Genomic DNA, 26,919 nt, shown 5'->3' with positions numbered 1-26,919 from the left:
TCCACCAGCAGAGGCATCGACCCAGTGGTAGTAATGAGATTAATTTTAATCCTTTTTTAAATTGCATATCTATAAACAAAATCGTTTTTACTGTCAAATTGTCTTCAGTCTCCTTATAGCCTGCAAAATTAAAACTGCCTAAAATGAACAACATACGGCATTTTCTTAAATACTCAGAGCTTCCACATCTAATGGAAGCAAGTCAATGAAACTTTGCTAAATACTATCAGACACACTTACCATATTTAGACAAACTTACCATATATTTAGTTTAAAATGTTACTTGGTGACATTATTTGAGAGTGACCAGAAGAGATTAAAAAGTGTTTGTTAATCCTTCTTTTAACAATTCGCATACTCATGAGTGTCTTTTGTTTATGTTTTTCGTAAACATGTTGCAGTACTGATTTTATTGTAGAATTTTAGTGTTTAGCATTATTGAGTAATAAAAATCATCTTGACAGAAACATTTGTTTTTCGTATTCATGATTTCCGTAATTTTAGGGTATATCAATGTCAACGGAAATTTTGGAGGGTTTTGATGTTGAATAATTTATCATTGCCTGTACACATGACACACCATCAGATACCTTTCACGATCAGAATGTAATACGGGACAGCCGCAATCATGATATTCTCTGTTGATCATTTGCTTCGAGATACAGAATCACGAAGGCCGTTTAAAAAGAAGTATGTTTCAATGCTCAGCTGCACTTATACTGAGTTACAGTCTTACAGAACATATTATATGATTAAATATGGGTGAAGAAAAGCGCCCGGAGAAGAAAATATAGCGTCCGGGGAACAGAAAAGGCGCCCGGGAAAAATATATAGATATTGTATTGGCATGAGACAACTATGTTAAGTTATGGACATTGATTTTTTTTTTTTTTTTAGACAAGTGATTTGCAAATTTAATAGACATTTGTAATAAAAGCACAAAAACAAGTATGAATATTTCAATTTCCCCATTTATATTAAGGACAAAAAAAACCAATAATATTGTTATACAATTATTTTTTTTTCTTCTCCCGGGCGCTAATTTTCTACTCCGGTCGCTAATTTTCCTTCTCCGGGCGCTTTTTCTTTTCTCGGCCGCTTTTTAGTAGGACCGTTATTTTATGCAGAAAAAATAAGGTTCAAAATTAGGTTTCTTTCAAGTAAACTAAAACTCCAAATAATGCACATATTCAAACACACTAAGAATGGATTTTGGTAATAAATATTTAGTTAGTGATGTTCGTGACCGTGAGTCCTTATATTTGAAATTCCTGGGACTTCTTTTTTGTTGTTTGAATTGGGTTTTTGTAACATCTGTTCAGTTTAGAAACAGAGACTGTAGATCGTTACAAACCCGTGATTCGTTCAAGTATTATCAAAACTCTTTTCTAATAAAACAAAAAGAACAAATTTTCACAAAACGTACATTTTCAAGACGTACAAATGTATTTCAAGCACTTCTTTTCTCTCGGTAAGCACGATTTTTTTTCTCACTCTAGAATCGAAAAGCAATACAATAGGAGATAACAACAACAAACACAAGCCTTGAAGTATTCGTTCGATGGGAGGAAAAATAGGCTAACAATCGAGTAGGGTTCGAAATCGAGTATGAGTGAAGTTCGTGCTCGACTGATTGTATGTCTTATTTAGTGTGAAAAATTAGTGTTAAGGTTAGATTTCGGGTTAGATATATATATATTTTTTTCGAGGCACAAGCAAAAAATATATGTTGTCATAGCTCGAACTTTAAGTAAGACTTATTTTGTCTTTATCCTAGACTTTCATTCGGTAAAAAGTTCACAAGCGCTTATGTTTTATACTATGACGATTAAAATAAAGTGTTCTTTAACATTTCTATATAATCTGTTTACTTAAATATATATATTTGAAAATAAATGTTATGTGAATGCCCTTTAACCAACTATTTCATTCGATACGTTTCGGCCACACTACCAGTTGGTTCGCAAGTCGTTTTGGCCCAGGGACTTTTTATACTAACATAGAAATGATAGTATAGAAAGTCACTATTTGGCCACACAATCAGTTCGTTACAAATCGTAAAGTTCGGTCACACTTTCAGTTTGTGTCATAAGAAATTTAGGCCACACTATCAGTACTTCATATATTGAGTAGATTCGGTCACAGTCATTTTAGCTACAGTCAATTCAATTCGAACACAGTCGTTTTCGGTCACACTCGATTCGGCCATGCTTTTTTGTTTCGAAATGTTCTTATTTGAAATGGAATTTTACATTACAAATCAATTTGGCAATTAATCCAGACGAACAGCATTTTATGTCATCGATGAATAGTTAAATACAAGTTTTTTTTTCCAATTATCGTCTAGCTCCGAAAAATAAAAGGCTTTGAATGAGTTAGATCGGATTGTAGCTTTGAAATTCCGAATTATTAAGAGTTATCTTTCTTTTTACAGATGACTCACTGTCTCTTCATCTGACGTGTGAATTTATTAGTTTTGTTTATATATTGTTGACGGTTATATGCTTCTTATGATTAATAAATTCACGTAGTTTTAGTCTTGTTTTGAAAAGAATAACGCAGTAAATATAATTATCATGTAAATGTGAAGACCCTCTGTGAATGTATTTTAAAACTATCTTGAAATCCAAACATAAACCTGTTAATTCGGAAAATTTCACCAAGTTTTTATTATAAATGTTGGTGAACTAATATGTTGTGATTTTCATTTTAAAAGGATCTAATTCTTAGTCTTATTTATATTTAATTACCAATCAATCAATGATGTATTAAAATTAAAATTTTGGATGGTGTTAAAAAACTAAATAGGCATGCCAACAAAATCATTAAAATCATTATTACTACAAATGTAATCTTTCAAAAAAAATATTAAAACAAAATCTTTATTTAAGTTTTCTTCCAACTTTTACTGAATTTTGCATATTTTTAAAGAAAATATTCCAATTTAATCCTGCGAGGGCCTCATGTTTTTACGAAACAGTGGCCAGAACCTAATCAGCTGAGCGCATTGTTTAGGAAAATTCAACATGGCCGCTATGATATAAAAATGTATTGTCGAAGTCAAACTTCGACTGTTAACTATTCAACCATCTGTTGACAATGTGAAGCTGTTACAGTCCTAAAATGGATGAAAGTCACAAAGAGTTGCTGAAAATACACCGGGATAAGTTTTTATCTTCAATAGAAGTTGACAGACTATTTCCAATTTTACAAGATGCAGGAGTCCTCGATTCGGATGACATTTCATTGATCAAATCAGCAACAAGTCGAAGTAGTCAAGTCGACAAACTGTTGAACATCCTTCCAGAAAAGACCAGTTATTCTTTTCAGACCTTATGCCTTGCTTTAGAACCAACTTATCCACATCTCTTGACTGTCATGTTTCTTGGGAGCAACAACACTGTCTCAACACCAGGTATAAAACTTGTTTGTTTACATTGTATTCAAAATAATTATTCTCATCTACATACATGTACATGAAACAATTTTTTAGTGTCAACATCAAGAAGTATTTTTGATGAATTTATAAATCAAAATATGTTCATAAAATTTAGACAAATGTAAGAAGTCAGCACTTTTGAGTGGACAAAGTCAAAGAGGAGTCATCCACTGAGGTGCGCACAATTTGTTGCAACATTAAGAATAAGATTAATTATCAATTAGCCTAACATTTTGATAATTTATTTTGTTTATGATACAATGAATTTATGAAATTTTTCTTTCACATGCTGACATACATATATTTATATGTAACGTTATGGTACCCAAATTGCAACAAGTACCCAAATTTCACCTATTTAGCAAAAATAGGAGCGGAAATCTTACAAGATTTCCTAGAGACTAAATAATTTGTATTTTTATAATTTGATACTATGCATGTCTTTCAAAATAGGTAAATAAAAAGCTATTTTTAGATATACACAAAATGTTCACAGTATTTATCAACAGTTAAAGTGTTTACTGGAAAAGCAAATTGTACCAAAATGTTCCCATGCGACGTCATCAAAACGTCATCTTTTTAAAATTAGCAAATACAATATGTTTTAAGTATCCATTTCTTAAAAAAAAGAGTAAGCATGGTCAAATACAAGGATCCGGAAATTTTTTCACCTAATTTCGGTCATTTTCATACAACTTAAAAGTTGATACCCCTTTTCAAAAGATGATTGCCAAAATCACATTACTGCATGAGACTCATTATGAGTATGCTCATACTCCATCGTCATGTTCGTAAGCATCAACAAACTTGTTTCACAGTTGCATAGCATTTACTTCATGATTTGTCCTACCATTTTCCAAAAATCAATCAAGGGCAATAAAGGGAAGGCAGCAGTTTAAAAATAAAATGATTTTAACGACTCAAAACGATAATATTCTCAGTTATCGCTTACGTTTCTTTCGATTCTGAAGTCAAAATTCAAACCGGATGTACTGCGACAATACTAAAACGAACAATTCCGGACTCATTTCCGGGATTAGTTTTGTTTATCCAAATCACAGGAAATCATCGCCTTTTTAATATTTTATCTTTAATAGTGTAAGAATATTAATTAAAGTAGTTGCACTGGCTTTATTTAGGATGAAATTATTTAAAATTTACGATTAATTGTCTTAATCTGTGGAAGAGAATTTCAAGCATGCGTATTACATAGTAAACAAAGCACGTGTGTTAGAAGTAAAAAAATATTTTTTTCTACAAAATTAAACCAAGTTTTAATTTGATTTTAAATCATAATTGACAATTGTCTGACTGGTTGAGTAATTAAATATTGAAGCCAGTTGGTATGGAATTTTTATTTCTTTATAATAATAGTTTGGAGCTTGTGATTAATTGCCAGGTGTGAATTACAATGAATTAAAAACACAGGTAAAGAGATTAGCAATCATTAGCTAATAGCTCCCCGAGGCATTAATATAATTATTAGGAGGGCCCTCAGGATTATAACACTTTATTGGAGTGGCAGTAATTACAGGAAGTCGATAACTAAACAAAAAATATGTTCAAAATGGCGATTTTGAAAGTCGATCTCAACGAAATGACCGAAATTATTAATGTAGAAAAATAAAATTTGACCTAAATCCCAATTAAAAGTTTAGGACATTATAGTTTCAGTTTAGGACATGACTGGCAAATATGACCGTTTCTGGACCCTTGGTCAAATATATACAATTGTTCCAAATATTTGAAAAAAATAAACAAAAGCTCTGTTATTCGACTTTTGACGATGCGAATTTAAGCATGGATGCTATTTGGGTACTCCTCATTACAGAATCGTTGATGGTTTGGAGGTAAGTTCAGACCAATTTTTCTATGATTCCAAATGAATTAAATATCAAATTGGAGTACCTATATAATTAAGAAGTATACGGCTGCAAAATAAACACAACATGGAAATTTTTGTCTCAATCATAAAAAACGTTGTTGAAAAAATGTCAAAATAGGTGCAATTTGGGTACCGTCACGTTAAGCTGTCAAATTCACTATAAAAGGTATATCCCAATAGTCCATTTGCCAATATCCGATTTGATTCTGTTATTACACACTTTTTAAAGCAATTACTCTCCTCAATCGTAGACTGGTTCCATAATATATACTGGACGAAAATGGCTTAACCTAGCTTTTGCCAATGCTGCAAAACATGATGAATTGAAAGTGATGTATCAGTGGTTTAATTAATTTTTCATGAAAAATAATTTCTGATGTCAAAAGAAGTTATTGTGATTAAAAGTTTTGAAAACCTTTAAGATTACTCATATTACGCACCTGTAGGTATATTTGCTCTTTCTGCTAGCTCTCCTTTGTAAATAAAAAATAATGACCCTCACAAGGGAGACAACTAAAAGAAGGGATCTCTAATTACAGGGTAAATTACGGGAATTGGCAAATAGCCTATTACAAAAAGCTGAAACAAACAGTAAACAATGTTTCAACATTTCAACTGCTGACAGTCATAAAACCCTATAAAATACTAATAAATAGCGAGCATGTACAGTTGAATTTCTAGGTGTTTTGATTCTAAATGTATTTTATACTGTAGTGTAATTTATAGTGTAAAACAAAATCAAACAGATCCAGAAAGAATTTTAGGTTAATAAATATGTTTATCATCTGTTTCACCTTTATAAAATGTACTTTTGTGGATAGAATCAGTCAACGAAATGGTTCATCTTTGTTTCACTTTCTATGTGGAAATTATTTGCCTTTTAGTAGCTGAACATGCCTCGTAAATGGGTACATACATGTACAAATGTAACTCATCTTTAGCTGAGGGGTTAAATTGAAGGTAACATTACTTTAATAAGCCAATAATTCATCAGCAATGTTTTGGAGCAAACTTTAACAAATTTATAGGGCCAAAATAACTATTGTATGACAGAACATTCTTTCAAAATTCTGCTTTTATTTAATAATACTGCAGTCTGCATCAAAAACTTTTTCAATTACTAGTCTGAAGACCAATATTCTGACATTTTTTTATTGATCCAAACAAAGTTTTTCAAAAACTTACAAGTCGGATTGAAATTTTACTAGTCTGGGGCATAGGACTAGTGACTAACAGTGCAGACTGATACATGTCACATAAAACAAAGAGAATTGTCAATTTTGAAATTTGTCAAAATCATAGCTAATGCCCCTTTGATTTATGAAAAAAAAACATTTTTATACAACATTTACTATGAAAAATGTACTAACAGTTGAATTTTGATTTGATTCCTCCTGCCAACCACAGACAGCAGAGTCATATGTCTATCTAGATTCAACTTGAGTAGTGGAGGGCATTAAGTTTTACCATGTTTATACGGCCATACATTCTGAAATTGGTTTAGGCAAGGAGGATAAATTAGAAGAAGAGAGGACGAAAGACGATAATTACACATAAAATGTTACCGACTTTTCTGTAAGTGGGTGTTAATTAGTTGAGATCGATTCTGTCACAGAGGGAGATTTTGTCCGAATTACATACCCAGCAGGTTGAAAACGTATATTCTGACACCCAAGTCAGATTTCCAAAGAGGTTCTGAATATATATATATAACAAACTGATGCTCATTTAAATAATAGTTTGAAAAATACAACTATAATATAGTGCAGTCACTGCAGTGAAATTCTCTATTATGGAATAATTTTTGAAAGTGTCTATGATTTGCTTTAAAATTACTTGAAGTGTATAGTAATTGTTCCAGTGTGTTAACTTTAGGAAAATAATGAATGCATATATAAAAACATTCTCTCCCTATTATTGAATCTATGAAACAGAATAGGTTCATCCATCATGTAATATACATGTATCAAAATTTCATTGAGCCCTATGTCTAATTAAAGTTCATTCTGTGACAGATATTAAATATATGTCACAGTATGTTTTGTGCATAAAAGGCCTCATAAGTTTGTTCTTGGTGTTGTTAGATGCACAATTTTGCCCAGTACTGATGAGTAGTCAGCAATTCGGTGTTGACATGAATACTAATTATATGGTCAATTTAGTAAATTTTCTGTTGACAACACTTTAATTTTTGTCGTAAAACTGAGGATTTTCTTATCCCAGAAATAGAATACCGTAGCCTTATTTGGCATAACTTTTTGGAATTTGGTGTTCTAATTATTAAGATCTGATGAGTCTTATGAATAAGATACACGTGTCAGGCGCATTCAATAAAAATCCTGGTAACTATTGCCATTTTATGTTATTTTCTTTTACATTTCCTAATTGAAAAAGAATTCAATATTCAAATCTAGTTTTCATTTCAACCCATGTTATTCATTGCATTCTTATGCAGAGGCGGATTTAGGGGGGGGGGGGGGGGGGGTGGGGCATGTCCCCCCCCCTTTTTGGGGAAAAAATTGGTTGCTTATATAGGGAATCACTGAAGCGTGACTGGAGTCCCCCCTGTGGATCCACCACTGTTAGTGTTATGGGAATCATACATACATAACATATAATTCATATATGTTCCATTTAGGGTAAAAAATATTCTAAAATATGTCTACCCTATGTCATGATGGAACATTTGTTAATTCTGCCAAAAACAATTTTTAAATGATCGCCTCTATTGAGTATTTGTTTACTCTAACAATGTGTCATCCTGCATTTGGGTGGAGTGCACTTTAAAATTATAAAATGACTAGCACTTTAACAACTAATGGATCAGTTAAACGAAGTCTGAATTAAATACATGTATAATACTAAATATTGTGTTATCAGTTTTCTGATAAGTCGTAAATTGACAATTTTTGCTGTGCAAGATAAAAACCCTAATACCGGTTTGTATTGATTATTTTTTCATTCTAATGCTTTATTTATGAGTAATGCACAGATGTCACCAGTCTCTGAAAAGGTCATTTGTGTTTCTACATTCAGGATTGACATTTTTAACAGTTAGGGTAAACCTGTTTGCAGATTATTTTCGTGATTATTTATCGCTTTTCTTGTTTGTTTTAGAATGGAAAACTAAAGTCTGTCAGTGTTTTTCCATTTTCATTTTTCTAAGGGTGAGGAAAGAGGGGATTATGGGTAATTATAAAAGATGGGGCAAAGAGAAATAAAGGAGATATGGTTTGAGAGTAATTGAAAAATATGTCAAAACAATTTCCAGGCTGCCTTATTTCTGAAAACATTCTAAGAAATTGTACTTTAAAATAAAAATTCTACATTTTCATGCATGTTTAGGAGTACATGTTTTATCCTAATTTTAAGCCAGCATATGAAATAATTAATTTATTACTAAAAATGATAAGAAATTTACTTAGTACATGGGATGAAACAATTAAAGTTTGTTGATGCTATGAATCTATTTGAAGTTGACAATTTGAAAAGGGGCACCAATTTTTCAATCACAGAAAAATGACCGCATTTGTGTGATTTTATTTTTATCCTTGATTACAACTGACTTATTTTGAACTTTTTCCTGAAATTTTATGTATAACAAAATTATTATGGTGCTAGTGCATGAAGAATGTTCTAGACCAATTATTGTTTAGAAGGAAAAAAGACCATTAAAATGCATAAAACAACTAACGTGACTTGAATACTATCAAATAACCTTATAAGTTGTATTTAAGACTGTAAATGTAGGTTCACTACATAGGATTACAAAAATCTATTTTTGGGCCTATTATTTGTGAGACATGTATATATATATATGAATTATTATTTCTGCTTCACAAATCCTTATCAATATTTCAAACAATCTTCAAGTTTTATTGAGACAGCTAACTTAAAAATTTGATGGTTTTCAGATCAGTGATGCTAGAATAATGGGACATTTATGCAGTTATTACCTGTTTAATGATATGTAAAGTTTACTTTTGTGAATGACATGTTAAAGATATTTTTTTTAACTTTACTTTCATGAATGACATTTTATTTTTTTACGACTTTACAACAAATTGAAGTGAATTTCCTATTGATATTTTTTTTTACAATTATCAAATAAGTCATTTCGGAGTTAGGGGAATTTAATTGTCAAACAACTAGACAATTTTTCATATCCCATGTAAACTTAAACATGCATTCATGATTCATTATGCAATTTTTACACAAAGCTAGACTTCAAAGTTGGGCTACCTTTATTTTTTTTTTCTAATATGTTATATGTTAGACTTATGTGATTTCACGTGTATATACATATTTTGACTCTTCAAAGTTTATTTGTACATGAAAACAAAACGAAGCAAACAAATTTTAAAACTTGTACCTATTTTATGTCATTTGTATGTGTCTGCTAAAAAAAATTATTGAAGACATTTGTCAGGAAATTGGTAAAAATTACTTTGGAGTTATTTCCCTTAGTTCACTATGAACAATTATTGTAGTATTTTTTTTTATATTATTAAATAGCTGTAGTATAAACTAAAATTTAATCCAGTCATTTATTATTTTGACTCAAATAGGGTTTGCAAAAACCTAAGTTTTATTAGAGTCATGAGTATTGCCCGCCAAGAAGGAAATACTGAGTTTCCTGGGTAAAATTGTGTAATACTGCAAGGCGATATCAAATGCTGGTTTGAATCATGAAGAGTAGTCAGTGATCAATTACAAATATATTACATAACAGATGTATAAACAAAGGATTATTTGAATCTGGGATAATTTTGACTTCTGGAAAATTGATTAGATAAAAATGTATGAAGAAAACTAACCTTTTTTGTAGATAAATATTTAGGCTGTTAGTTTTCTCGTTTGAATTGTTTTATATTGTAATTTTGGGGTGTGGGCTTTGCTCATTGTTGAAGGCCTTACAGTGACCTATAGTTGTTAATTTCTGTGTTCTTTTGGTGTTTTGCAGAGAGTTGTCTCATTGGCAATCATACCATATCTTCTTTTTTTATAACCTAACTAAATAAGGTGTGCATGGCTAAGGTTAAATTTACTTTCACTATCATTTCAGTATGAACTAACTAACCCCCTTACCCACGCACACATGGCTAACCCTATTAAGTTGGGTTAATTTTTATCAAGAATTTCTCATCAATTTTCCAGAATTCAAATAATTCCTTATTTTATATATTTATATATATATATGCACGTTTAAGACATGATAGTTTTAAAACTTAAAAGTTCACTTGTTTGAAAAAAATATTTGAAAGTGTAAAAATTTGAGAAAGAATTGGTTTTCATACAGAAACTCTTCATACATACATGAGCACACATATACTAGTGAGAAAAGTTTTCTCAGTAAGTTATATATCATATATGAATAAATAATAAATATGCTTCTTAAACATGTACATATTTACTAAATTGCTATTCTATCTTAATTTGTGGAACTGTTTAAACCTGTAAAAAATATGAGTGACAGAGAGTGATTGAATTACAAATAAAAGAGGACAATTAATACAAAAAAAATCATTTGGAAGGGGTACAAAGTTATCATCCCTTGATTTTCATTGCCTATGAATATAGTCCCTAGAATGGAGAGTGTGTTACTTGCTATTTTTTAGCTCACCTGGTCCGAAGGGTCAAGTGAGCTTTTCTCATCACTTTGCGTCCGTCGTCCTGTTAACTTTTACAAAAATCTTCTCCTCTGAATCTACTGGGTCAAATTTAACCAAATTTCGCCCACAATCATCATTGGGTATCTAGTTTAAAAATGTGTCTGGTGACCCATTCAACCAACCAAGATGGCTGCCATGGCTAAAAATAGAACATAGGGGTAAAATGTAGATTTTGGCTGATATCTCTGAAACCAAAGCATTGTTAAATTGTTTATCAGATCAAGATCTATCTGCCCTGAAATTTTCAGATGAATTGGACAACCCATGAGTGGGTTGTTGCCCCTGAATTGGTAATTTTAAGGAAATTTTGCTGTTTTGGGTTATTATCTTAATTGATTATTATTATAGATATAGATAAACTGTAAACAGAAATAATGTTCAGCAAAGTAAGATTTACAAATGAGTCAACATGACCAAAATGGTCAGTTATCTTTTACAAATATCTTCTCCTCTGAAACTACTAGGCCAAATTAAACCAAACTTGGCCACAATCATCATTGGGGTATCTAGTTTTAAAAATATGTCCAGTGACACAGCCAACCAACCAAGATGGCTGGCATGTCTAAAAATAGAACATAGGGGTAAAATGCAGTTTTTGGCTTATAACTCAAAAACCAAAGCATTTAGAGCAAATCTGACAGGGGTAAAATTGTTTATCAGGTGAAGATCTATGCGTCTTGAAATTTTCAGATGAATCAAAAACATGTTGTTGGGTTGCTGCCCCTATATTGGTAATTTTAAGGAAATTTTGCTGTTTTTGGTTATCTTGAATATTATTATAGATAGATATAAACTGTAAACAGCAATAATGTTCAGCAAAGTAAGATTCACAAATAAGTCAACATGACCAAAATGGTCAGTTGACCCCTTTAGGAGTTATTGCCCTATATAGTCAATTTTAACAATATTTATAAAATTTGTAAATTTTTACTAACATTTTCCACTGAAACTATTGAGCCAAGTTCATTATAGATAGAGATAATTGTAAGCAGCAAGAATGTTCAGTAAAGTAAGATGTACAAACACATCACCATCACCAAAACACAATTTTGTCATGAATCCATCTGCTTCCTTTGTTTAATATTCACATAGACCAAGGTGAGTGACACAGGCTCTTTAGAGCCTCTAGTTATACCCTTTCCAAATTTATAACTTCATGTTTTATGCCTCAAATATCAAGTAAGAGATGAAACTATACTGTAAAAAAATTTTGGTCTTGAATTTTTAAGTGACAAGTTAAAAATGCTTATGAATTAGTATTCAGCCTTCAAAAGAACTCAAGACCTCGATCCTTAACATAAAATTGTCCATCGTTTGAGTTTGAGGTAATAAAGTTTTCTTTAATTTTGATATAATTTGTCCCAAACGTAGTACAGCTCACTGTAAAAATATTATTGAGAAACCGCAGGTGAGATTTTTTTAATTTTACATTTATAGTCTAAAAGAAATGCACTAAAAATTAACTGAGTTCTCAGATAAGTCATAGAAAAACTGGGAACATTCAATATATATATGACAAAAAAGGAAACAGACAAAAAGAAAATAAGGCTTCAAATACTTTAGACTATAGATAAAGCAACACCAAAAACTCAGTGGTGATCTTGTGTACTCTGCAGTCTGCAAGGATAAGCAGATCCCAATAGGCACCGTAAATTCAAAAATTATTGCGATGTTTTTATTGCAAAAAATGCGCAAAAAATCGAAATAATTCAAACTCTCATTTTGATTTTTATGCCCCACCTACGATAGTAGAAGGGCATTATGTTTTCTGGTCTGTGCGTCCGTCCGTCCGTCTGTCCCGCTTTAGGTTAAAGTTTTTGGTCAAGGTAGTTTTTGATGAAGTTGAAGTCCAATTGACTTCAAACTTGGTACACATGTTCCCTATGATATGATCTTTCTAATTTTAATGCCAAATTAGAGATTTTACCCCAATTTCTCGGTCCACTGATCATAGAAAATGATAGTGCGAGTGGGGCATTCGTGTACTGAGGACACATTCTTGTTTTTATATGAATTAAACAGGATTTTTCTCAATATCGCAAAAATTAAAATCATATTTTAGTCTAAAATGACAAAATCGCAGTTATAGAAATGCACGCAATAATTTCTGAATTTACGGTTTGTAATCGTTTAAAAGTTCAAATCTAAAAATCAGCTTGGTGTGGCCTTTAATTCATCTATATACTGTATGTGAAATGTTAAGATGTCTGTATTTATAATTTATATATATCCAGACTATTTATTATTAATAACATCTTCATTTTAGTTGATGTACAGTTCTATTCATAAAATATAATTACAGGTGATTTTCTTCTGTAAAAAATTTGTCACCTGTAGGGGGTTTTGTCAGGGATGAAAACATTCTTGTTCAGTGATCTGGAACTGACATTTACCCTAAGATCGTCCCATGTATATAAAATATACAACTGGATGTACATTTCTAATTTTTTGTGATACATTTGGGATAAAATTATGGATACTTTTGACTATAATTTATCTTATAATATATGAATAATTAAGGTAAGGAAATTACTTATTACAATGTTATCTTATGTAGATAATGTAAACGATTAAATAAGATGTTAGAAGAAATTTACATACATATAAGTATTCTATAGATAGCTTGGACATATAATTTAAATTTACAAAAGGATAATATATAATATATGGAGGACTCAGATACCAATGCAAACATTACTGAAATTGATTGATCAGTAAAAATGTGGAAAGATTATGCCATGGATCAAATTTATTATCATTCATTCATTAAGGATTCAGCAGTTTGAAATTTGAAGTCATTTCATGATTGCAATCTTAGTGGAAACTTTTGATATTATCACTCTAATGGTAACTTCGATTCGTGAGTAAAGTTTTATGACGAAACTTCTTAACCATGCATGTAAACTTTTAAAATGAGATTAAATGTTGAGTTTCAAAACCTCTCTAAAAGAATAATTTTGAACCATATAATCAGATTCAAACAAGTTTACTATTGGCATGATTGTATTGCTTGGGGCAAATCATAAATCAAATGTTTGGAAATTTAGTGTCATCATATTTAGTTGTCTAAAATATGGTTTGTCTCTGGCTGTAAAGATTGTATATATTTTGAAATCATAATGTTTTAGTGGGAACCAATTTTCAAGGATTAAAGTTTTTTTTTTTTTAGATTAATGAATATTTAGTTTAGTGGTTTTGCCAAAGTCTGCATAAAACTCAAAAGCCTCTGTAAATTCCATAAGCACTTGGTTAAGATTTTGAATTCATGCTTCTTCTCTATCCATGACATTGAGAAAAATTTGTATTCCATAAAAAATAAAATCCACTGTATATATATTAGGTTAAAGTCGGTGGCATAGTGGTGCATTAAAAAAAATACAACTTTCGACCTCACTGATATAGTAAATCTGTACATCCATTAGTTTTATGTTAAAAGATAAATTGCATGACTCAAAAGCATCAAATTTAATCAGGGTTGAACCATGCTTTGACAGAATGTCTTCATGTTGAATGATTGAGGTCTAGTGCCTTGACAAAATCACCATCCATAATCTGGCCCATTTGGCATTGCTTGACATATTTGATCAAATTTCTTCACCATGAAAGAGTTCCTGTTGATATGTATATAATATTTCTCCCATATCAGATCTCTGCCCTATCACCCTTGAAGTTGGGTGGAGATTTAAACAATGTTGATTATAGAGCTATTGTGTAGGTATAGATATTCAGGTCACCTCACTTTTCCTTCTCTAATCAGGCATTGATAGTCAAAATATCTGTCTTGGTGTCTCCTGGAGTTATTCATGTGTAGAAAAATTGTGGTCTGGAAAAATAATTTGTGTCATCCTTTAGGAAAACATAACTTTATTTTGGTTACAGCCAATTTACTTCAGAAAATGGATATTGTTATTATTATGCAAAAGAAACTAGAGACTTTGTATTGTCACTGGATTTAATCTATTCCACTGGATTTAAATTTTCTTGACGCTAGTTTCACTGTGAATGTTAATTTCATAGTCACAGTGTGGGAAAACTATTTGTAAGCCAGTCTGTTTCTATATAAGGCTGGTATAAGCCCAAAATAGTTCTGGATTTGTATGAAACACATCTGCAGGCAAGTTTTCATAAAAAAAATATTAATTTCATTTGATTAAATTGTAATTTTCTTCTTGTAAGAAGCATACATTCGCCAGGAAAAGACAGTAATGCGTTTATATTTGCATGTCTCTGTAATATTTTTTTTTTATATAATTCATTTTCTAGCAAGCAGAATTAGATTAAAAGAGGGGGAGGGGACTTGGGCCCTCTCATATGACAATCTGTGCAATGTTTTTGGATATTTGCCACTGTCCATCCATATGTGTCCTGTTTGTTCTAAACACTGTTAGGGGCAATTCTGAAGTCTCCTCTGGCCTATATACTTTATCCTAGCAGTGCTTGATGAATGAGAGTATGAACTCTATCTATTTTGAAGGTCAGAGGTCAAAGGATAAAGTCTCAACATAAAAGAAAACTGTGACCTATAGTTGTTAATGTTTGTGTCATTTTGGTCTTTTGTGGATAGTTGTCTCATTGGCAATCATACCACATCTTCTTCTTTGTATGAAATGCAATCTTACATCATTATTCCCAATGCTTGGGAGAGCTTGAACCAAATTCAAGGTCGAAGTTCTAAAACAATTGGTTGACATGTTAAGGGGGCAAGAAGATGCCATAACTTAACACACTGGTTTTGGGCCAAATATTTTTAATAGTATTGGTAATTTTTAGCAAAACTAGCTGATTTTTCATACTATCAGTATTAAATAATAAAATTAAATGGATTAACTTGATTCATCAATGTTAATGGGTTACCAACTTCTGTGAAATTATAAATGGTTAGGAGAAACTTTTCCATGAAATACAAAGTAACTTAATTGATTGTAGCAAATAATATACATGTATGAAACTACAAAATTTGGAATTATTGAACTAAATGCAAGTAGTAAAATAATTCTCAAGCCACTAACAAAATGATAATAAAGATAAATTAGATTTCATCCCTACATTTGCAAAGGATATTATCAAGGAATACTTTGACTAATTTATTCCTGGGGACTCAATTCTTGCACCTGGATACTCACTCGGGTACTTAATTTTGTACTTTTGCCAAAGTTTTGTACATAAGACTGTGAGAAATTTATACTTAGTTGAACATTTCAATATTAAAGTGGTTAGTTTGTAACCCATGAAATCCAGGAAAATTAATACCCAATGAAAACATGAAAACATACAATGTATATATTGCAAAATTCTGATAACAAGAAATTTGGTAAGCTGCGGGAGATTGTTTTGCTTTTGTTTCAAATTTTGGACCTATTTTCTTACCCTGAAATTAAACTTATTTTGAATATGAGTATTCATATTGTGAGTAAATATGGGTATAATTTTCATGTTATTTATAGGTCATTAGATAAATTTTAAAAGGTTGAATGATTTATGGTATTATTTTCCTTTTTATTTACGAATTTTATTGATCTTTGGCTAACTTGACAAGTGGGCGAATATATCTAAATACACCAAACCCATTGCCGCTTAATTTATGGTATTTATTTAAAATTTAAAATGTGTATCAGCTTCTTAAGTGGAATTTTAAATTTTAATTTATGTGAAAATTTTGTAACAAAAGATATGAATAAACTTTAGAGTTAAGAATTTGGGACATCTTTTAAAAGTTTGTACATGTACTTTAAACAAGTGTGAGATAATAGCATTTTAAATTTTTTATGTCTTTGTTAAATGAATGATTTTTATTTTGAAGTATACTTTTAGCTTGTGAAAAGTAGAGCCTAAGGCACTGTCAAGAAAATAAAATTTGTTTTACAAGGTGAAACTTGTTTATATAGTTGAAAAAAGTTGTAAGATGTAACAAAAAGTTTTTACAGAAAACTAATAGATGTAACTTGAAAACTTAAACTTGTAACTTGAGAATGTTTATTTGGGTAAAGAACCATTGTATTACATTACCTTTTTATGATGAAATTATATCTTTTATATGATTCATAAAGAAGTTAGTGTGTTTTAATCCTTCACAAAAGAACCAGCTACGAATAAAATTGAGAATGAAAATGGGGAATGTGTCAAAGAGGCAACAACCTACCATAGAAGAACAGACAACAGCAGAAGGTCACGAAAAGGTCTTCAATGCAGCGAGTTTAATGTAGGGTACTTAATTTTGGAAAGGGGAAGTAATATGGAATATGTGTTATTAGCTAGTATTGCATTACCCTAACTTGATATAGGAAGATGTCGTGTGAGTGCAAATGGGACAACTTTTCGTCCAAATAACAATTTATAAAAGTAAACCATTATATGTATAAAAGGTACGGCCTTCAACACAGAGCCTTGGCTCACACCAAACAACAAGCTATAAATTAAGGGCCCAACTTTTATATCAGTCAGAATTATGAGATTGTAAGTTGAAACCTCGTTGTGGCTGGTGTATTGACTGAAGGAAAGTCGGTTGTCTGGTGTATTGACTGACGGAAAGTCGGTTGTCTTGCTGAAGCTTGATGGTTCTCTCTTACTTACATGTACTCTCTCACTACCCTTGTACGCCATTAGCTAGAAATAAGGAAAATAATTATACAGCTCTTGGTGGAAGGTGTACTCCTCTGTTTAAAGTTGGTATACAAAGAATATGCTTGTACCAACTCACTGCCCTTGTACACCATTGGTTCTCTCTGGGTATTCTTATTTTCCTCAAATCAATAAAAATTGGCCGTCACAATATTGCCAAGTGTGCTGAAAGAGGCATTAAACACCATCAGTCAAAATTAGAATTATCAGACTTCTGCTTTTACTGTTCTCACCAAATGTTGCTAGGGACTGATTTCAGATTGACTTGACTAGAAATCACACATTCTGCTTGAAGAAGTTATTTTGCATGCATTTATTATTGTGATTGTTATACAATGGAAAGAAATTATGTTTCGAATCCTTGTAATGATTTTTTGAAATGTTGCATACAAATAAAAAATGCTATCAAAAAACGTAAATAAACTACTTAAAGGCATAGATTTAGCAAAATATCTGTTTCATCATCCAGTTAGGCTGTTGCTATTGAGAATGAAGGAAGTTGAATGTGAAATTCAGATTTCAGGTTCACAATGAAAATATTGATGGATAGTGTGTCTCAGTTAAACAAAGATACATTCTAAACAAATGGTAAGACATGAAGTTTGAGTGATTGAGTCATTACAATAGATAAAGGTGTGGTATGGGTGCCAATAAATAACACTCCATCCTAGTCACAATGTGTGAAAAGTAAACCAAAAAGGTCAAAGTATGGCCTTCAACACAGAGCCTTGACTCACACCAAACAGCAAGCCCGAAATGACTACAGTAGAAAGCAATTCAAACAGGAACACCAATCGTTTAACCTATAAAAAAAACCAAGAACGTTTTTAATGAAAAACTTATAGGTTTAAAAAATAAGGAATTTTCTTATATTTTTTTTCAGATTCTCGCTCACTGTCTCTTGCATCGTCAGAGGAAGATATACTTAACCAATCCAGCACAACAGGTAATATATACACATATGTCTAAACCTACTAACAGTCGTACCAGATCAATCAGCATCAGAAAAACATGCTAAAAGTCAGTATAGTAGATCTCTGTTAAAAAACAAACAATCTGCTATTATAAATATCCATTAAGAAACTACTAATCAATCTGTGTAGATCTGTGAAAAGTAACCTACATTCAATCTAAATCCATGTCAGGTAAGAATCCTGCAATTAAACTACCTCAGTCAGTCTATGTATACCTCCATAAAGCACATACAATCAAACTCACTGATCTTTCTTTTGTAATATACAATCAGTTGAAAACTTTACAAAGCAACCTGCAATCAGTCTTAAATAACCAAAATTCTGAATCTTTATTTATTTATTTAAAATAAAGTCTTGGAATTAGATCTGCCCTGAATAAGAGACAATAGTTAAGTTAATGCATACACAGTTTTAACTCTTAGAGCTTTGATACAAATATATTATAAATTTTAACAATGCTATTTGTAAATCAAGAAAAATCTAAAATCCTGAAGTTCAATTTGCAAAATTTAGCTATGAGTAAAGAAAATTTAAGATCATGACCCCTCGTGACCTGATGCATTATTTATATTAAATAACTTGGACAAGGCCATTTTGCATTGTTTACTCTGAAACAAACATTGACCTAGAACTATCATGTATAATTTATTCTGACTGCTGGACATAGGTTGATGTGGCTTGTTTTGTCAGGTAATTGTTTATTTGATGTCTGGATTATGACTGTGATTGAGATATAAGTGACCCACCTGTGATATTAAGGGGAAGCTACCCAGTTTCAGCAAGAAACTGAATTATGTCCCTTGTTTTCTGAATATTCATGAAAGTAAAAAAACTTACCGACAGAAATTTATAAGTAATGGATGTTAAAAGACAAGTATTTGTGTTATGAATAAAGACTTGTGATTGTTTTTAGTCAATCATTGAATACTTAACTACAGGAGGGATAGAGCACTTCTGAAATAAAAATAGCAACTAAACCTAAAATGTTCCCTGAACAAACCATACATGTAATAACTGATAGACAGACCTAAGTAATGTAAAGTTGACAAGTAAATTGAGAACACTGAAGTTTCATACATGTACCTACTTTTAGCTCACAGTTTTTAAGTAGGAACTTAAAAAATCTTCCTTCCTTATTAATATTCAGGACTATTCAGTCTATCCTGTTTTCTTTTTCACAAATCTTGCATATTGAAACATTCGTAATATGGATCTTTTCACTTCTGTGGAAAGTTTATCCTGGATCCAATAAAATTGCGGATCATGCATGTCAACTCTTAAGGCCACTAATCCGTTCATCTTCCATAACAAAAAACAGAAGGAAGGCAAGAAAATTTCGGTAGATTTCTTTGAAATTTCTAAATATTTAGGAGAAATATTTCAGAATGAAATTGAAATATGAGACAGAGGAAAAAATCATTTGGAAATTAGAATTGGAAAATATGTGTCAGCAAATTTAATGCATTGTTATTGTGTTTGAGACTTAAGCAGGTTACAAAGTTCACTGACCACCTAGATAAGAGATAAAAGCCTATGCAAATGTTACATGACATTTACTGGACAGTGGGAGGGTGGGGTCAGATTGAGAACAAAACATACAAGAGGTTAGAGATGGGTTTGCAACAAAATATAAGTTATATTTGTAAAAAGCACAGGTCAAGGATATACTATATTGCTTCTATTCCACATAATGGGATTTTTCATGGCCATGGTAATGACCACCAAACCTCTCTTTCTTTGTACTAAATACTAAAATCAGCTTATCTAACTGCATTTATAATAATATTCAAAAATGAATACTTATTATAATGATTGTAGATCTCTAAGGATATACAGAATGGTGTCAGATGTTTAATTTTATGCATATATTGTAAGGTTTATAGTGGGTCTCATTGGGGTCTAAGCGTGTCGCAGGATTGCTGATTTTTTTGTAAGAGTGACACGTGAAAGTCAAATTATTGTGTCGTGAAAACGGGAAATGAGGTCTTGCGGGACCCAGGAAATCACAAAAAAAATGAGAATTGCTTACATATATAGTGTAAGCTGGATACAGGAATCTGACAAAACAGTAAGCGGGATCCGGGATCGGAACCCCCCAATGAGACCCCCTTCATATGACTGGTTTGTATCTGGTACCACTTCAGCTCTTTTCAAGTAACTCAATATATTTGAGGTCAAATGAGTGTTTCCACCCACTTCCAGTCGACAAATAACCATGTTATTGAGTATGCAGGTGCATCCATCATTTATGAGATTCAACTGCTTACAATATTGTGGTTATATGTTCATATCTTATGATTCACTGGTTTGGGTCATTTAATATTTGGAATTTGTTTTTATATAAAAATCAAAATAATTAAATCGGTTAATATATTTAAGCTGGATTTATGGTATTTTCAGTTGTAAAAAGCTTTTTTGAGTAATTCGAAAGATTAGTTTGCTTTGAAAATGACCTTCTTTCTGTCAGGAAGCTAAATTACACAGGGCAATAGGTACTTCATCTTTGTCCTTTTATTTATGTTTTGTTGGGCTGCTGTCTTGATGAAGTATTCTCGTCATCTCCTTTAAAATTAATTCATTTGTATCTTTGTAAAACCCAATCAAGAGAAAAATACGTTTTGAATTTCCTGAAGGAATTTATCGGAGATTATGTGTAAATCCTTTAATGATATCATAGATTTTTCCAATATTATTTCTGAAACACAAAGCTTCGTAATCATTGGATTTCATTAAAGAATGAGTTTCAATTAAGAAAAAGGCTTTAAGGTTGTCTGACTAATTTAATTGCTCACGACTTTTTCAAATACGTAAGGTATTATTTTTATAATGAAGACAGGTTTTAAATAGTAATGGAAGTAAAATATTCATGTCTAGTATCCAACTCTTGTGTTAAATGTATTTCTGCTTGATTCGTTATAAGAAATAATTATCTAGTTTGCGTAATTAATTTGGGACGACATTGATTTCTACATAAAAAGCCAGTCCTGTGTATGTACTAGTGATATGAATTTCTCCATATGGACGTATGAAGATTTGATTGACAATATATCATAAAATGTCAAAATGGTTATGAATTTAAGATGAATCAGTTTCATAACTGAGTTTATATGTTACATGTTGACTAAGGAAATCCAATTACGAGATAGCTATAGTGTATTGGCCGGTTGGGTTATCATTCCCAAAAGTAATTGGATACATATATACATGTTTATATATAAGTGGGAGTCATTTATTGCAAGATTATTACATGTACATGTAAAAAAAAATAGTATAAACCTTGAATGGCTGGAGAGGATTTGAAGCATATGAAAGGGTCATGTACTTTTGTAGCTTAGAGGCTTTTCGTTTGTTTACATTTTGTTGTGAAGTCAGTTTGTGGTAGAATATGGCTTTGTGCGTATGCAGTGTAACATGCATGTAATGTAGATTGGATGAGACTTCCTCACTCCGTCATCACTTGACTTTGTTACCTCAAAAGTGAAATAGACAAAACTTAGAAAAAAATCTTCACAGTACATGTACATGTATTACATGTAGCAGTGTTTTTGGTAGTTATACAAAAGAAAAAAAATTGTGTAGTTTTTTTAGTGTGATGTATTGTCATTGATTATACAATCTAATGTTGGGATTTTATATTATAAGAATAATTCTTCTAGACAAAACATTTGAATGCCTTCTAGATAATCTCAAACTTTTCTGCAGATTTATAAACATATACATTGAATTGTAATAAAAACATTGGATAATCAGTTAAATTATTTTTTTTAACTTTACAAAGAACAAATAATCCTTTCAAACAAGATAGACTTTGTGAATAGTGGGTTTGTTTCACATGCAGTGGATTAACAGATAAAAAGGAAAGTAGATTTTGTAGTTTGATCTGCAATGTTTATCAAACAAACTGAGTGAATGTTTAGATTGAAGGATTTTTGATGTGTAATATGTGTAATTTGGAGTGAACTATCTAGGTCAGGCGAATCTAAATACAGCTAATAGCTTTGCACACTCAGACAGATGTTAATAACACAACACAACCTGGTTTCTTCACCAGATTCTGTGTAATTTAGACATGGACTCGCAAAATGCAAGGAATTATGGATTTATGGTCGGATTTCATAGGGGTAAGTCTAGCAACATTTAAATTGTTTGATTGTCTTGTAGTTTGTTTTGATGAAGGGTGGATTATAATAATTTTATCTTTTCTTCTTGCATGTAAAACTAATTGGACTTTGACCCAAGCTGTTGGTGCAGTTGATGAGGGTTTTTTTCCCTATGAAGTTAAATTATGGTTTCTAGACATGATTTGTTTATTTGTTGTTTTTTTTTTTTGCATTATTTTTAAAACTTTCATTACAAATTATTTTTAAAAGATTTAAACTGGCTTTGTTATTGTTGATTCAACTATTTATCAAGGATTACCAATTTTCATATGTTTTAAGGGTATAAGTTAACCACAAATTTAAATGTTTAGCAAAAGTTTAAATTTTTGTTAAGGCTTATATGCAGACTTCAGCAAATCTTTGAAGTTGAATATTTGCTAAAATTCCTCAATCCATTAAAAATTGGTACCATATACCCATGAAAATTATTGAATCCACAATGGCGTCTTCCAAAACATTAAAAATGAATTTATGGTCTTTATAAAAGGAAATGATTGTGTTCTTTTAAATATGAAATAATTACTGGGGAGCTTGAAACTTAAGTCTAATTGATTGTATGTTACCCAAATGTACCTCATTTGTAAATGGTAAAAGAACCGATTTCTTGGCTTGAATTGTTAATGTAGTGTTTTCAGGATGAAAGAAAAAAAAAGATGTATGATCATTACTGTTGATATTATTTCGCCACATTCCCAATTAGTGCTGTTGAACTTTCGAGAACCTTGAACCCTATGTACTTCCTGTCTGGCAGTAGGAAGAATCAGTAACCAACTCTGCCTCAATACAAAGTATTGGTGTGACAGTTATTGTCATGTATTTGTCTAATCAACATAGAGAATATTAGCTTTATCAGATTTATCATAATAATATTTCTTCAGATGTAATACTGTCACAACTGTAAAAATCTTCTTCCATTTTCTTATTTTTTGGGATGTGGGGGAAGGCAAAATTGTAAATATTCATTTACAAGATTTTTTCTTGCTGTGTTGAAGACCGATAAGTGTCCTTCAGCTGTTGTTTGCTCTTTTGTCGGGTTGTTGTCTCTTTGACATATTCCCCATTTCCATTCTCAATTTTAAAATGTGAAAAATAATGGATTTGCATTTGTATATCTTTTTCAGTGGGATTAACATATTAGTGCCCATATGAGCAGTATGGACTTTGCTCATTGTTCAAGGCCGTACGGTCACCTATAATTGTTAATGTTTGTGTCATTTTGGTCTTTTGTGGATAGTTGTCTCATTGGCAATCATACCACATCTTCTTTTTTATATAATGAAACTCATATCATGTCTAAGAATATGAGTAAATTTATTCTTTCTATTTTGGTTTAATTTAGTTTCATAAAATAGAATAACTGAAAAAGATTTGATTTAAGATCAGTGTGATTAACTGAGATCAAGAAATAAACAATGAAATCAAATGATTCCCTTTTTTGTACAAATCCATGTGCTATAAACAGATATACCCCAAAGTACTCTTGTTATTTTATTGCATAAAATACATTTGGAGTGGTTAAAGTTTGTACCTTCCAGATATTTATGTCAAAAAGTTGTGAATCAGAGGAATTATCTCAATAAAAAACAACTTCAAACCCTTAGGATATATTGTATATATCAGGGTAAATTATGTAAACAAACAAAGTTTGATTAATGTTTTTATTGATAGCGATTTATGATAAGTTTTGTTGATCTTTTATTTTATTGTCAACCCTGGAGATCTCTAAAGAATTGTCTGAAATTTAGGACATAGGTGGCTCTTGAATAGTTGAGGTGAAATACAGATGATTAGTCAAAATTCTTCTTTAATATACAAAAAAAACACCCTGTCCCATTTTTGTGGGGCAATCACATTAAATTAAAAAAATATTGATTTGTCAGTGCCATTGACCTTTGCTCAAATACTAAAGGATGTAAAACAGATAACACTATGGCCAGCATTGTTTTGGATTCTGTACAAGACAATTAGCCAAAAACCAGGGGTATCCAAAAGGGACACAATCCAAACATTTATTGAGAATTTGTTGAAAAATACATGAAGTGATTTTACTTGAATACCAAAATTATATTTCGACCAAAGGCATGATGACTGATATTTATGTTAAAAAGTGATGAGGTGGTCTTATTATTTGAATTTTGGTCCTATTCCTAAAGAGCATTTTATTTGATGTATCTGAATCTGTAATATTTTCCACTGGACATATAAAGCAAGCAAAAATGAATCAATATGATAAAACTTAATTAGTGACTCAAAGTAGTAAATAGCAATCAATTTAAAGTTGACAACATGAAAAGAATCTAACTAAAGAAAATACATGTTTTACTGTAATTATTTATCTATTTTTCGTCTTTTATTATGAAAATCTGAACAAAATATCCAGCTTAATTGGTCCTAACGGTATTCATTAAAGGACTGAATCATAGTCTAGCTAATTGTATGTTTTCCTGTTGTATTAAATTCAAAGCAAACAAAATAACCATTTATTGTGTAGGTTTACTTTATAAAAATTTGATGATCGATTAATTTTGTCCTTGATATAGAGATATGTGTTGGCATGATGTGTTTGGATGCTGATACAGAATTTTAGGTATCAACCATTTGATTCTTTGGGGTTTATTTAAAAGTTTAATTTAGAATTGAAATGAGGATGTGCCAAAGAGACAACCAGACCAAAGAGCAGAAAACTGCTAAAGGCCACCAAGTAGAAAATAACTTTTAAATTTTAAAGGATTGCCTTTTTGCACCAAATTGCAGAACTGGTACTCACTTGACACAATGGGTTTGAAAATTATGCAGATAGCACTGCTCAGCTTTGTCAGAAAATTGTGGTAGTTTTATCTATACTGAACAATGTATGGTGCTGAGAAACGCAAATTTTATCATAAGATCTATATAGACATAAGATAAGATGGCCAGATGTGCAGCTCCAAACAACATGGATAGCAGATGTGATCTTACCACCAATGGAGTTTAATCACCTTCTTCCTATCTTGTCAATTATAAAATCAGTTTCAGAAATTAACAAGTATACAACAGAATTGGCTTATCATACACTGTGATGATGTGTTTGCTGAATTTATCTGTTCTGTTGTTGTATAACGCACTCTTCATTATCTGTTTATCTTCTATTCGTACCCACAAAGGGGTCAACTCAAAAGAACCATACAAGAAGTATAAGATATAAGAGGGTGTTAGTTCTATTTGGTGTATATATTATAATTTACACCTGACATTACGGTTAATTCAAATTTGTAGCTTTCAAAATTCAATGATCAAGGTGTGGCCTCTGTGTCCATCTGTTGAATCATTTCAGCCTATCAATACTGAGGTCTAGGTCTGTACCACACACACGGCTGGTGTGTACGGCTTCTAACTTATTGACTAGGATTGCCAGTTTTCATAACGAAGGTCAGTGACTGTTGATTCCTCCACCAGTGCTCCTCATGATGGCCAGTTTTTATCCCAGGTAATCACTAATCTATGGCAGGAAAATCCCAGTCATCTTAGATAAAAGTCAAACACACCTTACAACAAGCAGTTTCCACCTCAGTGTTTACAGGCTAGTGATGACTGTAGATATACACTACTTAGACTTCCAGGCCACAACTAAGATAAAAGTCAAACACACCTTACAACAAGCAGGTTCCACCTCAGTGTTTACAGGCTAGTGATGACTGTAGATATACACTACTTAGACTTCCAGGCCTCAACTAAGATACAAGTCAAACACACCTTACAACAAGCAGGTTCCACCTCAGTGTTTACAGGCTAGTGATGACTGTAGATATACCCTTCTTAGACTTCCAGGCCTCAACTAAGATAAAAGTCAAACACACCTTACAACAAGCAGGTTCCACCTCAGTGTTTGCAGGCTAGTGATGACTGTAGATATACACTGCTTAGACCACTAGGCCATCACATCATTTTATAATATTTTAGCTCCTCATATATTTTCTTATTGATGCATTAATCCAATTTACTGAGTAAACTATACAATTCTTCTTTCTTTAGTCTTTACAGTAAAATCCAAAGATATTATATTCAAGCCAATTTTTTTGTTTTTGTGAAAGACTTTCATCTCAAAACCAAGCTCATAATCTTTATTTTACCATTTAAGAATTGAATGCTTCTTTTTGTAAATTTATTGGGGTGTAAAAGCGTTGACCGAAGT

The 26,919-nt window shown here is 31.4% G+C and overlaps 1 protein-coding gene across 2 annotated transcripts in view; it reads left to right on the top strand.

The window, feature by feature from the left end:
• The first annotated feature begins 2,989 nt into the window (after positions 1-2,989).
• Positions 2,990-26,919, top strand: part of LOC134724899 (disks large homolog 5-like) — a 58,464-nt gene continuing 34,534 nt past the window's right edge. Inside the window, exons 1-2 of one of the 2 annotated variants that reach the window (XM_063588236.1) lie at positions 2,990-3,415; positions 18,498-18,560. In XM_063588236.1, the coding sequence (XP_063444306.1) occupies positions 3,124-3,415; positions 18,498-18,560 (355 nt within the window). In that variant the 5' untranslated portion in view covers positions 2,990-3,123. Of the gene's footprint in view, positions 3,416-18,497; positions 18,561-22,308; positions 22,710-26,919 lie in introns of those variants that run through there. The other variant, XM_063588237.1, reaches the window with a different exon arrangement.

This window comes from Mytilus trossulus, chromosome 7 (assembly GCF_036588685.1).
Source record: "Mytilus trossulus isolate FHL-02 chromosome 7, PNRI_Mtr1.1.1.hap1, whole genome shotgun sequence".
NCBI classification, from domain to species: Eukaryota; Metazoa; Mollusca; class Bivalvia; order Mytilida; family Mytilidae; genus Mytilus; species Mytilus trossulus.
This window is presented reverse-complemented; position numbering and strand designations above follow the sequence as displayed.